The sequence below is a fragment of the Alosa pseudoharengus genome, unplaced genomic scaffold, assembly GCF_046254945.1.
Source record: "Alosa pseudoharengus isolate Yale_2024_CS ecotype anadromous, Long Island Sound unplaced genomic scaffold, YU_APseudo_1.1 YU_APseudo_1.1_scf_3, whole genome shotgun sequence".
Classification (NCBI taxonomy): domain Eukaryota; kingdom Metazoa; phylum Chordata; class Actinopteri; order Clupeiformes; family Clupeidae; genus Alosa; species Alosa pseudoharengus.
The window spans coordinates 20,102,808-20,118,155 of NW_027468718.1; the positions used below are offsets into that span (position 1 = coordinate 20,102,808).

The 15,348-nt window shown below is 45.9% G+C and overlaps 1 protein-coding gene across 2 annotated transcripts in view; it reads left to right on the top strand.

The window, feature by feature from the left end:
• stk39 (serine threonine kinase 39) overlaps positions 1 to 14,955 on the top strand; it is a 29,049-nt gene extending 14,094 nt beyond the window's left edge. For both annotated transcript variants that reach the window (XM_076263504.1, XM_076263505.1), the window contains 4 exons: positions 7,880 to 7,932; positions 9,571 to 9,639; positions 9,812 to 9,876; positions 13,127 to 14,955. In XM_076263504.1, the coding sequence (XP_076119619.1) occupies positions 7,880 to 7,932; positions 9,571 to 9,639; positions 9,812 to 9,876; positions 13,127 to 13,201 (262 nt within the window). In that variant the 3' untranslated portion in view covers positions 13,202 to 14,955. The remainder of the gene's footprint in view (positions 1 to 7,879; positions 7,933 to 9,570; positions 9,640 to 9,811; positions 9,877 to 13,126) is intronic.
• Positions 14,956 to 15,348: the final 393 nt, after the last annotated feature.

Genomic DNA, 15,348 nt, shown 5'->3' on the forward strand with positions numbered 1-15,348 from the left:
TTCAATATCTTTTCTTTGTAAGGCGTTGCAATGCCTGCATTGAGACATAAATGTTACTGTGGCCTCCCTGGATTCTTCATCATTGCACTTTAGCACATGCTTTTACAGGTCAGGGCTGGCTATTGATGGACTCTGTGGAAGATTTACTTCAGCACTTGTTGACTCACGACTTACACTGGGCTTGGATGTTATGACAGAACTCAACTGGTCTTAAGGATAGATCACAAACAATGCCACAGGAATGTTCTCCTTGAGAGTGAATTTCTCAAGTATTCTTCAAGTATATACTGCTTTTCATTAAATCTGAACAGCCTGATGGTTTAAAACTTAAACCTCGCTAACTGGCATCTTCTGGCGATATTGGTGATGCGAAGGCTCTACCTACAATAGACTACGTGCACAAAAGGCTCTTCCTCTCCGGTGGAGCGTTAACTGTGTGGTAACGGCATCTTCTGTTATATTCTGCTCCTTACATCTTCACTCCGACACTGAATATCGTGTTTGCCTAATAATAACAATATTAAAGAAGCCCTATGCAGGTCTGGTTATTTCTTTTGATGTTTCTGGGTTTTCGCCTGATTTGGGCACGCATTTTTCACGACATAGCTCCCCCTGCAGCTTCGGTAACAAGTGACTGCTACGCTAAACCCCCACTAACTAGCAAGCTAGCCATCAAGAAACCAAGCTAAACACATACAGGGCTCACAATAAAACGAGCGAGCAAACACATTGTTCAAGAGACCATCAAAACCACATTACAAAAACGAAGTTCACCCAAGGGTAGGCTACTTACAATTTCAAAAGCAACATAGCCAAGTTGAGTCCGTTTTGCAGTCTTCTTAGAAACTACAATCTGACTACATTTTCGAGGCGCGATTGGATACTTCCGCTGAGTCACATCCAGATGAGTTCGGACCGTGACCAGAAAGTTGCATATTCGTTTTTTCCGCGGAGAAGCACTAGGGGGAGACGAAGCACCCACCAAACGACCCAAAAAGTGTTGTAGAACCATCTCAACCTGCATAATTAAGGTCATTTTTGCTAAAATTGTTGCATAGGGCTTCTTTAACACATGCCTAAATCCTTCTTTATCGTAACGTGCCGATTCCCTAGTGCAACACCCATCCGTGTAGATACTAATTACATTAACAATTAACATTCAAACACACCTGGCTCCACCGGAAACAAACAAGCCTTTTGTGCACGTAGCCTATTATGCAGGATATTAACCAAAAAGCAGAATTACATAGGGTAGAGCTAGGGGAAGAGATGGGTGTGTTTACCTTCACATTACCGTGTTCCATTAAAGTTAATTTGAAGTTGGTACCAAAATCTCATTGAAAACATACGTCACAAATTGGTAAATTGTTGTATTGTGGTGCTTTAAACCATAAGGCAAATGTCAAAAACCCACTGACCATTGCCATTCTGAGCATGGCTTCTGTATTCAACCTGAACGCATCAACACTGCTCCTTCTGCTGACACTGACAATGATGGCCATTGAAGTAGCATACTAGCAAATACTGCTTATAATATTTGAGGAGCAGTCTAAGCCACAGGGCTTCTTTCTTAACGCCATTATAAGATGATCTGCTGTAAGCCCAACAGTGCTATCATTTTTACTGAGGACAGTAAGGAGTGATACTGACAGGCGCTGTCTCTCACAGAGCTGTGCTAATCTGCTTGGGTTGGAGGAGTGGGGGAGTTGGGGGCCCTTGAGGGTGGTATACGGCTGGCGATCGACAGGGCGACATGGGTCCTGTTGCATCACTTTTGATTTCAAACAAACAGAAGCCACTCAAGTCAATTCCGTTCAGAATCCGACACCATGGAGACTAGTTTAATCAGCGCTCAGATCTGCACTGCTGAGACGCCACTCACATATTTCTCTTTTTAATCTCGGATTCCATTTTGATCCACGATGCCCGTTCCCTAGGCGTCAAGATAAAGCTGTTCCCTTAATCTCAGTCTTGATGGGAGCCTCGGTGGGGATTGAGTGCCCATCAGATTGTCAGCTGGTTGTGTGTGTGTGTGTGTGTGTGTGTGTGTGGAGGGGCAGTCGCTGCCTTGATTAGATTATTGATAAGATGACTGGTGGATGCCTTTAATATGGTCATACATACTTGCCCTTAAAGCTGTGAAATGTTCACGAGGTGGGAAATTTATAGTTATTGCAGTGAAATGTTTTTTCCCCTCACAGCTAAGTGTGAGGAAAGTTAATACTTTGGAGAGTTGAGCAGAACGCTAAGCAGAGTGTGCTAAATCACATGGTGATTACCCCACGGAAATCCTAATCAGTCCTCCAGAGTAAACATGCACACACACATTATTAAGCAGATTCACACTCGCACTGCATGCATTCACTCACCACCCATACCTACACACACACACACACACACACACTTATTTGATTGCATATATACACAAACACACACAGATACAAAAGTGTGTGAAAAGAGTAGAGGATCTGGCAGGCAGGGGTGTATTTTTGGACAGAATCGTCTCTTGAGATAATCAGTGGAGGGCTGCCTCTGGGCTCTGGGCAGATGAGATAACAGCTGTCTGCTGGGCCGTCACCAAGCCTAGTGTACACACACACACACACACACACACACACACACACACACAGCAGCAAGCTAACTGGAACACTAACACAGGGAACAGTAATTATTCTAACCTTGACATGTGAATTAATTGTCTCAGTGCATGCATGCTGTCTTGTAACCTTTTCCCCTGCAGTTGTCCTCACACACAGATTGCGACTGTGTTTGTATGGATGTGCGCGTTTGTATTTTAAACCCGGTGTTCTTGACAGTGTCCATTTCCCCTGTGCAGATAAATGAAGCAACGTCCGCTTTAGAAACAAAAACTTGGAGCGGACATCTGTCAGCCCCCTCGGTGTCTGAAGCTGTAGTTAGAGCATTGTTAAAGACTACAGTTACGACTATATGGAGCGGATACAGAAGGCAAAGTCTTTATCAAGCAGAGCTCTTCCCCTGCACGCTGCTGATGCCCGAGCTTTCCCCTTATACGGCATGTCCTTTTCTTCTTCTCTCTGATGCGGCTGAAAGAGACGTTTGGATCAAATCTTTGCTGGATTTAGGACATGCCTGTCAACTCCACTCACAGAACCCCCGCTGTCCCCCATGACATGCTGCAGGCTGGCAGCCAGTTTGCTCTGAATTCCTCTTTGTGCTTTATTTGCATGGCAGCGCTCCCGTGACTGGTTATTTCCACGTACTGCACACAGGCAGTTTTTTTGGGGGCGGGGGGGCTCTTTCCTTTTGTGTGGAGGGAGATGGTTGACTGAGCGTTACATTGGATTGGATGCGCCGGGATGATACCTTTTTTTCTGTGGAGGCTGAATTACATTAGTTGCATTTCATCGTGTGCGTGCGAGAGAGAGAATCAGCCGCGAGGCACTTGAAACAGACACGTCTGCAATGCAGTATTTCAGCTGGGATGCCTCCGTTCCCAAAAATACAACATTTTTTCCTGGGGAGCACAAAGCCACAGCTTGCATGTGGCCACAGTAGTTTGCATGAAACCACTAGTTGACAGAAGGGAAACGGTAGCATTAGTGAACTAGCGATACACACGATCAGCTGACACGCATGAGCCATCATCTGAGTGTCTGACACGCGCTCCAGGACTATGGGGAGCTGATTTGGTCTCATTAGGGCCTCAGGCAGCCTTGGAGTGCACAGCTCCTCAGTGGAGGAGGCTCTGACAAGAGGGTCAGGCAGTGCGCGTAAGCACTCTCTGGTTCCCCCGCAGTACCTCCACGCAACTCCCCCACCACCACACCTCCTCACCAAGACGCGGTGAGTTAACAAAGTGCCAACTTGTGATTTTTTTCCCCCCTTGACAGAGGCCATATCTCTCTGGGGAGCAGAGAGGTTCATTTGATGGGCGAGTGAAACTTCTTGCTTTTCCCCCCTAGAGAGAGAGAGAGAGAGAGAGAGAGAGAGAGAGAGAGAATGAGAGAGTCTCAGAGAATCTCAGAGTGACTTTCATGGAAGTGTTGGTGATGAGTACTGCTGGTGAGTGCTGCTAGCAGGCGAGCGGCATGATGGCCGTCATGCTTGCCAGGAGGGTGGACAGCTCCGTGGGCTTGACTCTGGGGGTGCAGCAGATGCTACAGATTCAGCAGGAGTGTGTTAAAGTGGGGATTTCTAGCGCAAGGGACAGGTTTCTGACGAGTGTTGGACAACAGGATTAAAGCCTAAGCTGACAGCAAGCAGGAAAACGAGAGAGAAAACGAGCATGTGAGTGAGTGAGAGAGAGAGAGAGAGAATTAGAGAAAGAATCATACATCAAAGGGCACAGCCAGCCACCTCTGTTTTGATACTTTTGCACAACAGATCATCATTCATATGAGGAATGTTTGAATACTGTGACTGTGAATATTAGTCTGTGTCCACACTATTGAATGCCACAGATTTATCACACTGGGCGAATCATAATGCTAATATCAGATCATCGGTCAAATGGGGCTGGTCCAGTGCACAGCTGCAATATTGCAGCTGCTTTGTCAGGGATTTTCTAGTGGGAGGGCAGTGCCGCCCTGAAAGAAAGGCCCCTAATTGCTTTTCCAAAGTGTTACGGTCTCAATTATTTTTTTTCTCTTATTGACTCCCGGCAAATAACGAGCATGTCGAGGCTGTTTTTCTCTCTTTTCTGTTGGCTGGTCAATGGATGGACCACTGCTGTGGGTATCAGTCAGAGGCCAGAGTCTTGCTGCTGAGCAACAAGCAGACAGCCTCCAGCTTTGACATCCGCTGCGAGAGAGACGGAGCGGTCCGCAGTGGTCAAGCGCGGGAGGAAATGGCCACTGCTTTCTCTCTTGATTTGTGGTGTAAATGATGGCGATGAGGGCAAACACTGGTCTCTGTCACTGCCAGAGCTTCCAGGCCTCCGCATTGATCCCCAACGATAGATGCTGCACACACACACACACACACATACACACACACACACACAGACTGAGGGAAAGAGCCAGCTTGGCCACCTATCACAGCAGCGTTTCCTTTTGAGTTTCCTTATGTTGGTTCTACTTCAGTCTGAGTGCTGTTTGATTCTATTTGCACAGCAGGTAGCCATTCATTTGCTGTAAATGTTGATATGTGGTTTTTGATTTGCGTAAATGGGAGAACAACAGAACTTGAATTAGAACTCGAATTAGAGCTAGAGATTAGATAATGGCATGGGCTATTACTGTGATGCTGTCATATGATGCCAGAAATGCCTTCAGATGCTGGCACTGTCACTGAGGATAAATAGTCTTTTAGCTTAACATGTGATGGGTAAAAAAAAAAAAACATCAGACGCCCCCTCTCCAGTGAAGGGAGTGATTGAGAATACTGAGGATGATTCCCTCAGCTCCTCACAAAACCCTCACTTTGTTTAGATCCCAAATAAATGATTTTAAAAGTGGCCATTGATTTCCTCCCTCTCCTCCCTTTAGTTTCTCCTCGGCAGTGATTACCCCTTCCAGTCGGTTCTGCTCTGCTCAAATGGGCTCCGCTCAATCTATTTACCTCCCACAATGCAATCTGCCCGCTGCCTCTCAGGTCCTCTGCTGCCACGCTCACGCAGGGTAGGGACGAGATGTTGTTGGCCAACTGAGCTCTCCGGATTGACACACAACACACACACACACACACACACAAACACAGCTGGATACAGATGTGGTTGTGACAGATGTTGCAGCGATCTCATTTCTTCTGTCATGAGGATTATAAGCAGGAGATATTGTTATCTCTCTTTAATTCTTACCCGTAGTGGTTAGGCTAACCTCTGCTAACTGTGAGCCTGTGCGTTGAACTATGAATTTGTGTGTGTTTGTGTTGACTCTAGAGCTTCAAAGTGGCAGGTAGGTATCAAACAGGAGTGCAGAGTTTCGAGCTGCAGTAAAAATGTTGGAAGTTGTAGGGGCAGATTTATTGTGCAATTACATAAAGGTGCACTGAGTTCAGATCGATATCCACTGGACCAAGTTATTGACACATGAATTCTCAGTCAGATTTTCCATTTTCCGGGAACCATATTTACCCTACACTCTGCTTTAGATATAGTCTTTATGCTCACCTGCTTTAAATGTCCCCTTGTCTAAACCACTTTCATGCAGTAAGTCTAAGTGAACAGGCGCAAGCTGAGTACCAGCAGCTACATTTCAACTGAGCGCCGCTCTGAAAGGTTTTCTGACTAGCAAAGCCACTGTGTGATCAGCACAGAGCCGGCATTAATAAAAAGCTAAAACCCTCTCTCCACAAATTGTGCTGCCCGTCAGCCCTCCAGAGAATGGCCATCATATATCATTTGTGTTCCCGCCAGCCCTCACTGTAATCTGTGCTAGTGGGGCTGAGCGTGTGGCTGGGGAGAGATGGCCAAGAGAGTGGCTCTGTTAGGCCTCTGCTGCACACTCACAGTGCTTTTCTCCCCTTTACTCTCTCTCCCTCTCCCTCTCTCACTTTCTCACTTTCTCTCTCTCCCTCTCTCTCTCGATAGAGAAGGTCAGAGTCAAGGACACTTACCATTGCAGGGGAAAAGCTCGCAGACATTAGGCAAATCTCATAATTGAGATGATGTGTCGGCTCTCTCCTTAACGGCAGGGCGCTCCTTAACAGGAGCTGTAAAATATAATGGGCTGGTGATTAAAAAGGATTCCGCCGATAGCTGAGGAGTAACCGCCGTAAACCCTACAAAGACTAGCTGGCTCTCACGTGGAATGTTGCCAGATCAGGGCCAGCTTGGGGCCGTATCGGGGCCAGATCTCAGCCAGATCCGCTCCCCGCTGGTGCTCTGTGTCACGTGGCTGTTGTGAGTTTCTGGGGTGTCTGTGTGGTGCACCTCGTGGCCATATTTTATTCCTGGGCTTTGCAGCGCGAGAGAGCCATAACAGGTTCCCGTCTGTGAATCATGAAGGGGAACGGCCCTGCCTGTTGACCGTACACTCCCTCATTCAGGAGGCTCTTGCTGTTCTCTTCTCTACTGGCTGCAGAACTAAATGTGGAGAAGGTAGTCTGTATGTGTGCATGCTTGTGTCTGTATTTCTCTGTGTGTGTGTGTGTGTGTGTGTGTGTGTGTGTGTGTGTGTGTGTGTCTGGGTATTATGTGTGAAATAGACTGTAGGAGTCGAGGTATCTGTGCATCTGTATATTGTTTGCACTAGCTGCATTTTTTTTTAAAAAAGGAGGAAGGCGTTTTATTGAGCCATCAGACTTTTTATTGTCCAATCCCACCCAATCCTCACCGCACCAGCAGCACCCACAGCCGCAACAGCGGCGGCACAGACTCCATGAGCCTGCTCTGTTTATCACCCAGGAGGATCAGCTGCCCCCCACCCCCTCTTCCTCTTCCTCCTCGTCGTATGTCATCCAGCCGCCCCCTTCCTCCCCTCTGCCGCTGTAACTCAGAGCGCTGAGCGCCGCATGATTCACACGACCGCGCTCAAGCAGTGCGTGCATATGAGAAGGCACAAAAGACAATAAAATATCCTCACTCATGCGGCCAAAACAGACCCTGTGTGTGTGTGTGTGTGTGTGTGTGTGTGTGTCTGTGTCTGTGTCTGTGTCTGTGTGTGTGTGGGGCATTTTTTTTTTATACATTGTAGTTATGGCAGGTGTGCTTTTGCGTGTTGGAGTTTTCCCCCCTCCCCTCCACTCATCTGGCTCTGAGCTCAGGAGGGAGCGCAGATGGCCGGGGCTCCTGGGAGTGGGCTCAGCCGAGAGTGACAGGTGGGCCACTCGGTGGAGAGAGAGAGAGATAGAGAGAGTGAGAGAGAACATGTGAGAGAGGGAGAGAGAGAGAGAGAGTGAGAGAGAACATGTGAAAAAGATAAACGACTCCTCAGTTTCCCATGTTGTTGTTCTGCAGGAACTCCAGGAAGGAGCTGAATGACATACGGTTCGAGTTCTCTCCCGGGCGAGGTAAGTAAGCACTCACGCTCTCACAGGCACTTGCTTCCAGTGCCTGGCACTCACGCTCTCACAGGCACATGCTTCCAGTGCCTGGCACACACGCTGCACAGCACACTGACTGTCCGCCACAAAAGAGTGTGTGTGGGTGTGATGGAAAGTGCTTAGCTAACCAAAGCGTGGCGTGTATGTGGGATGCAGTGAAGAAAATCTAATTTGAAGTCAGTTGAAGCTGTGAGTGAAACCTGGTGGAACCCACATATTGTGCTGGCTAACGGCACATCTCTGCTACAGTACATTAGCAGATGCAGTCATACAGTAGGCTCACAGAAATCACTATTTTGTCCTTGTTACCAGTCTTTTATCTAGTGGTATCCTGTGGTATGTATGGAAAAAAAATTTAGTTCACAGCTAGGGTTGCAAAATTCCGTGAATTTTCAAAGTTGGAAACTTTCCATGGGAATTAACGGGAATATATGGAAATTAAAGGGAATAAACGGGAAATAATGGGAATAAACTGGGAATTTTTAATATGGCAAGTTAGTCTATAACAGGGAACTTAAATGTAGTGGACAAAACCCCTTCTTGCAGCATAATATTAGTTAAAATAACCTGATTTAATGCAATTTCAGTCAAATTTCTACCCTGCACATACGTCAATCCCATGCACACAGCAATCAGCATAGGCTACTAGACATAAAGGAAACCTATGGTGTGTTCATGTCCATGGGGAAAATAAATTCCCAGTGAAAATGTCATCTCATGTGGAAATAACTGGTGTGAAACTGGGGGAAGTTTGCAAACAGAGTTGCCCAGTTATTGGCTTGTCGTCACTTTTGTCCTCATTCAAATGGGTGTATGTCATTTTGCATAAACTGCAATGGGACGATTAATCTCTCTGATTAAGCTTGACAATTTATATATAACTTAAATAATCTATAAGGTTTGGTTGGGGTGGTATGTTGTGTCATATATTTTTCTTTATTTGTTTTACCATTTTCTGGGATTCTAACTGAACAAACTGATAGTCAGTTAATGTTCCAACCAATCAGATTTTGTTGTTGAGTGGCATGGTGTATCTTGGGCAGTTCAGTGGTTTCAGTGTTGCTAGCTTAGCACGCTAGTAAACCATAGGCAGATAATGGGATTCCCGCTAGCATGGTAGCTAGCTTTGTATGCCAAGCTAAGCGAAAATACGAACAAACAAATCATATTGCTTATTACGGAACAAAATGTTAATGTTTGTATATGAAACAGTATGAATTCCCAGTTAATTCCCGTAAATTCCCATTAATTCCCATAATTTCCTTTAATTCCATGTAAGTTTCCAATTTGGAATATTCCCAAAATTCCCCAGCTTAAATTCCCATGGAAAGTTTCCGGGAAGTTTCCGCCCCTTTGCAACCCTATTCACAGCCCATTCTTATTTGTATTTAAAAGAGTATGAGGGATATATTTGTGGATTTTGGCATGTCGGACGTAAGTTAACACACTTCCCATATGTGACTGTTGCCTTGGTGATCATAGTGCTTTGCCTCAAGTGTGCTTTTGTGTGGGTGTGCGCGTCCATGTGTGTGCCTGTGTGTGTATGTGCGTGTGTGTGCTTGTGTGTGTATCCGTGTGACTTATTTGTTTGCCTTTCTCCCTCAGACACAGCGGACGGCGTATCCCAGGAGCTTTTCTCTGCCGGTCTGGTCAACGGTCATGATGTTGTTGTTGGTAATGGCCCATCTACACACTTAACACAATAGCTATTCAAAGGGGAAATATAAAAAAGTAAACCTTTAAATCTTAACACAGCCCTGTTCATCGGACTGAAGGATTAGTCTGTCCCTTGCATGAACTTACATTTCCGTTTAACCTGACCCCATCAATCTCTCTGTCTCTTCAGTCGCTGCTAACCTTCAGAAGATTGTAGACGACCCGATTACCTACAAAGTGTTGACCTTTAAACTGGTGAGTGCCCGGCTGGCGAACTTCAAGTAAGGCGCCGCATCTCGACAGGCTGCGGAGAGGCGCTATTATGTTGGAGTGATGTTGAATTATTTTTCTCTCAGAGAACAGCAAGGGCTGAGCAGCATGGTCCACTGCTGAGCGCCGCTGGAACATAATTGCCTGTCTCATTTTCGATGCTATCAGTGCTACATGAAGAAAACGCTCATATGGGCAAGGAAGCATGGCCCAACGAAAAAGAATACAAAGACATCTTAAATGCAGACAAGTGGTACAAGTAGGTATATAGATAGATAGATAGATAGATAGATAGATAGATAGATAGATACTTTATTGATCCCCAAGGGGAAATTCAAGTGATACAAAGTTACAGTGCCCCCCCCCATACAGAACCATATTGATTAGAACTAGTTGTAATTTACATTATCCTGCCTATATGCTAGTAAGTACACTGGTTGACCCCACTTGACCTGGTGCATGACGGCACAAAACTCAAAAAGATTAAAACACACGAAACCAGATGCCAGGCTCTTGCTAAGGCGTCCCTGTGGATCTGACAGCATGCTGCCATGACTATTTGCATGTCCTCTCAACAGAGGCGCGGTGGAGAGCAGACGACATCTGTGTGTTGGGAGGCAGCTCCTCTCCGAAGTGACCTTTCATGCCTCGTTGTCTTAATGACAGCTGGCGAGACTCACCTGTTTTGGTGTGTACTCTCGTCTTTCCCCTTGCCATCTCTCTCTCTCTCTCTCTCTCTCTCTCTCTCTCTCTCTCTCTCTGTCCTCACTCTGAGCAGGTGCAGTAGCTTACAGGGATAGAGAGAAACCTCTCATTCTTTGTGCTGGGGTATCAATATGAGACTCAATTCCCATGTTCTCTCATTGACACTGCAGGGTAGGCAGGCAGCCTGCTGTGAAATCACCCAAAACTATTTAGACTGGAGAACAACGGCAAACCACAAAGTGTGTTTATGCACACATATATATTAGCCTGGCTAACATCAGACCTCATCTCATTGAGATGGGGTCTGGGAACTAGACATTCATTTTCTCGTATTCGAAACGTGGTTTACGAATGCCCAGAGCCGTTTATTGGGCGCTACGAATGTCTATCAAATGCGTCTGTACGTAGGTCATAACAGCTTCGGTATGTCGTCATCGTCTTGCTGCCCTCCCTCCGTTCTGTGATTGGTTCCTTCGTTGAGGTGAAAATGAAGTCCATAGAATCCAGGCTGCCTAGCAGCGTGAATAAAATCGCGCGGGTAAGGCAGCATGGGAAAACCCAGGCTACATATATATACTCCCTGAATGTAAACACAAACAAATAAGAGTACACTTTTCGAGTAGTTCATAACATTTTAAGCAGGAGGATTTATGCAGCTTGTACACTTTTATGGCCAGGCGTTGGCAGAGCAGAGCATGCTGGGAATGGATTGGCAGAGAGGGTCATTTGTCAGCACAGTGCCGTGCCTGTGCCCCGCGCCACGCGCACCCACTTGTGCTTTTATGGCTGCGCCTCTCTCTCTGTGTCTCTGTGTCTGGTGTGCCATGCTGAGAGAGAGAGAGAGAGAACGAGAGAGAGAGTCTGAGGGTAAGCTGTGAGAATGAAAGAGAAGAAGAGGAGGTGGGAGAGCAGATCGGGTAAAGATAAACAGATAGGTAAAGATAAAAAGTACGGGTGAAGACAGAGAGAGGATGAGACTGTGGAGGACACAGATGGGGGTCAGAGATGGGAAGGAATGAGGAAAAAGAGAGAGAGAAAATGGCTGAGTGGAAGAGGTAAGAAAGGAGGGACTTAGAGAGAGAGAGAGCCATCGATCGACTGTGAGGGAGCCACTCCAGCTGATCTGAATGGGTGTTGGCAGTAATAAGACCTCCTCACAGGCCTCGCTTGGCACCTCCATTTTAGGTGGAGGGTTTAGAGGCAGCCGGCAGAAGGCCCTCAGTCCACAATAAAAACCCTGCCAATAAAATGAAACTGGCGTTTCATCAAACCTGATGTAGGGGGTGGTGGTGGCTGTCGCAGGAGGACTCTGGGCGAAAAAAACGACTTTTGTAAACTTTTGTGGACTTTTGCAGGCAAAAAAAGAGCCTCGACTGACCACAGCATGTTCATTACAGACGTTATTATACACTTGCATGAAGCCAGAGCCAATTCCAACTTTAACGTCAGACTCCAATTCTGAACCAAATAATAAAAAAATAAAAAGATGAAAAAAGGAGGAGAACGTTTCAAGCCGAGATAAAGAGCCCAGTGCATCAGCGATTTCCACAAAGCAGGCTTCCCGTCAGAAGACGAGGGGGGGGGGGGACTGGCCTTTGCCAAACGCGGAGCAGCCCGTTTTCAGCTCCACGCTTCCCTGTGGTGGGGAGTCTCTGCGCCTGTCTAGCGTGCCAGGGAGCAGAAGCCATTACACATTCATTTATCTCCTTTCATCACGGCCCACTCGGCCCTCCTCCACACTCCATGAATGAAATGGGGCTCTGGCACAATATGAACCTAATGTATTGTTCCTTAGCATTGGGTGTCTGCAGTCTAGACAGGAATGCAAAAGAGGGGGATACCCGAAGCGTGTGTATGTCAGATAGTCTTAGTTCTTACGGTTCTAAAGGGTTCATCGGGGTTTCGCATTGTGTCGTGAACTCTGTCAGAACAGATTTTTTTTTTTTTTTTTCTTGTCTCATCCTAATGGCAGTTGGCTCCATTGATGTGAAGTCTTTGTCTTAGAACGGTCCTTCTAAAAATAGCGCTGATCCCCGCGCTGGCAGCGCTCTTCTGTCGGTGGGAGTCAGGTTGGGGAGGGCTGATCTGGACGAGGGCGGCCGTGTGGGAGGCCGCGGCCCAGATGTTGAAGTGTAATCATGTGGGCAGTGGCTGTCTCCGGGCCAGCGTCCGGCGTTTATGCTGATGCCGTCTGAGTCAGACGTAGCCTGTGGTTCATTCAGACAGACCTGGGGTGTGTGTGTGTGTGTGTGTGTGTGTGTGTATATGTGTGTGTTTGTGTGTCTTTAAGGGTGCATGGTGGTGTGTGTGTGTGTCTGTCTGTTTAGGGTCTACGGTGGTGTGTGTGTGTTAGTGTGTGTGTGTCTTGTCTGTCTGTTTATGGGTCTACAGTGGTGTGTGTGTGTGTGTGTGTGTGTGTGTGTGTGTGTGTGTGTGTGTGTGTGTGTGTGTGTGTGTGTGTGTGTGTGTGTGTGTGCGCGTGTGTCTGTGCTCCTCTGCTGCATTCTCACCATGCTGTCTCCTCGGGCAGGCTTCGGGCTGTGATAGCAGTGAGATCCCAGACGAGGTGAAACTGATCGGCTTCGCTCAACTGAGCGTCACCTGATGGCGTGGCCCCCGTGTGGGCCTTACAGGTGGGGAGGGAGGAAGAGGAGGAGGAGGAGGATGACGAAGACCTAGTCACAAGCACTGACTGAGCACACCGAGGGGGAAGTGCTAGCCCTCCCCTCCATCTTCTCCCTCACAAACTGACACACACACACACAGAAACACACATACACACATAAACATTTGCTTGCGTCCATTTACGTGCACCAACTCTACCTTTCCCTCAAATATTCAAATCTCTTACACACACACACACACGCTTAAACACACGCAAACACGCACAAACTACATATATACATACACACATACACTCACTGTCAGCTTTGCTTCTCCTCTCTTCACTGCTCTAGCAAACAGCCCTCCACTATAGCCCACTCTTGCCCTCCTTGCTTACCCTGGCCTTCTTCTTTCAACATTCCACCGCCTTCTCCCAAAATGGACCAGGAGTCAGCCCAGCTAACTAAAAGATATACTCAGGTGGCGCTAGGTAGTGATGAAATACAAATTATATATATATATATATATATAATGACTTTTATTTTTTATTGTATTACCTCTGCTTTCAGCAAAAGCTCTTAATGTTATTTATTTATTTTTAAAAAAAAAGATTTGCCTTTTGTTTTCGCAACTCTCGTGTCCATCGTCAGTTATGTAGATAGTCCGACGATTGTGCTAAGATGTGAGCTTTGGGAAAACGAGTCTGTCCACATGAGTGTTCCTTATTCTGAATGTACAAATTCTTTTATTTATGACAAAAGCACATTTTCATGATTCCATTTTGAATGTTGTCTGAAACGAGCGAATCATATTGTACATTGTAAGAAACAGAAGCAGAAGAAAAAATGAAAAATGCAGAAAATAATAACAAAGATGTAATCCAATGAAAATTAATGGAGTGATTTCCAGTGTGATAAAGTGTGAAAAGAGAAAGAAACAATAATGGTGATGCCTGAATGCTGCCATGTCAAATAACTGCTTAATCCACAGAATAGTGTTGATGCTTAAACTGCTAGAGGTGCCTTGTTCATTAAAACTGTGCCTAAGAACGTAGGTCACAAAGGGGTAGTTGCCCCCGCAGCAAGATCTGCTGATGTGTTTCTTGGGACATGTTGACAGAAGTGCTTTCCAACTACGGTACAGACATTCGTGAATAGTATTTTCACCAGTCAGTGGCAACGTATATAAGAATTATAAGAATGAAAAGAATAAAAAAACGAATGGTATATTTAAAAAGCTACAATGCACTTTTTGGGCAGTGTATATGCATCTGCAAATCAAATAGCTTGGCCCTGGGAGATTCAGCCCATCAATCCTACCAATAAAAGCTTCATCCAAGGCCACCTCCAACCATTTCCCAAAACTTCAGTCCGTCCAGTGTATTTCACATCCAAAGCCAACAGATACCAGTAAATACTGACGCCATGCTCCGTCTTACTGCACTACAAAAATAGAATGTCTTGAAAAATGCATTTTTTTGTTCTCTGAAATGTACTGTATAATAATGTATCCATGTACGGAAAAACCAAAAGGCAACTATTGAACGTACAACGAGCCATTTATCTGTCCAAGCAGGTACTCGTAGCTCCAAATTATATTTTCAACTCAAATGGGGAAAATACTATTAACTTGTACTAAATACTTTATTATAAGACATTATGGTGTTTTCTACATACAGTGTATCGTGTCCTCATGCTATCCTTGTCCCTCTCTGTATTTGGCAATTAAAAAAAAAAAAAAACGTCTGTGCTGAGGAGGAACAAATAAAGAATTGCTATTATTAAAATCAGCGAAATATTGTGTGCTTCATTTAAACACGGTGATATCCTGGGATGTGTCCATTGTTTTGTTAGACTGCATTGAAAACTGTTTTGTGTGAACACGGGCCATCTTCCTATGGCATCTAAAGAGCCACGGATTTATTCTGTCACGTCAGCCTTCTCCCGAGAGCCGTCCAGACAGACATCTGTGCCTTACACCAGCAAACATTGCCATATTTGCTATGATGACATCCAATTGCCCTACATGCACGCAGAGCCAAAGTGTGTGTCTGCCCATTACAAGCTGTCGACAGAATCTGGCACTGCCCTATGTTTTGCTCATCATACATCCCTGTCTGTTCCATCTGCCAAGTGACCGTATTTGGCC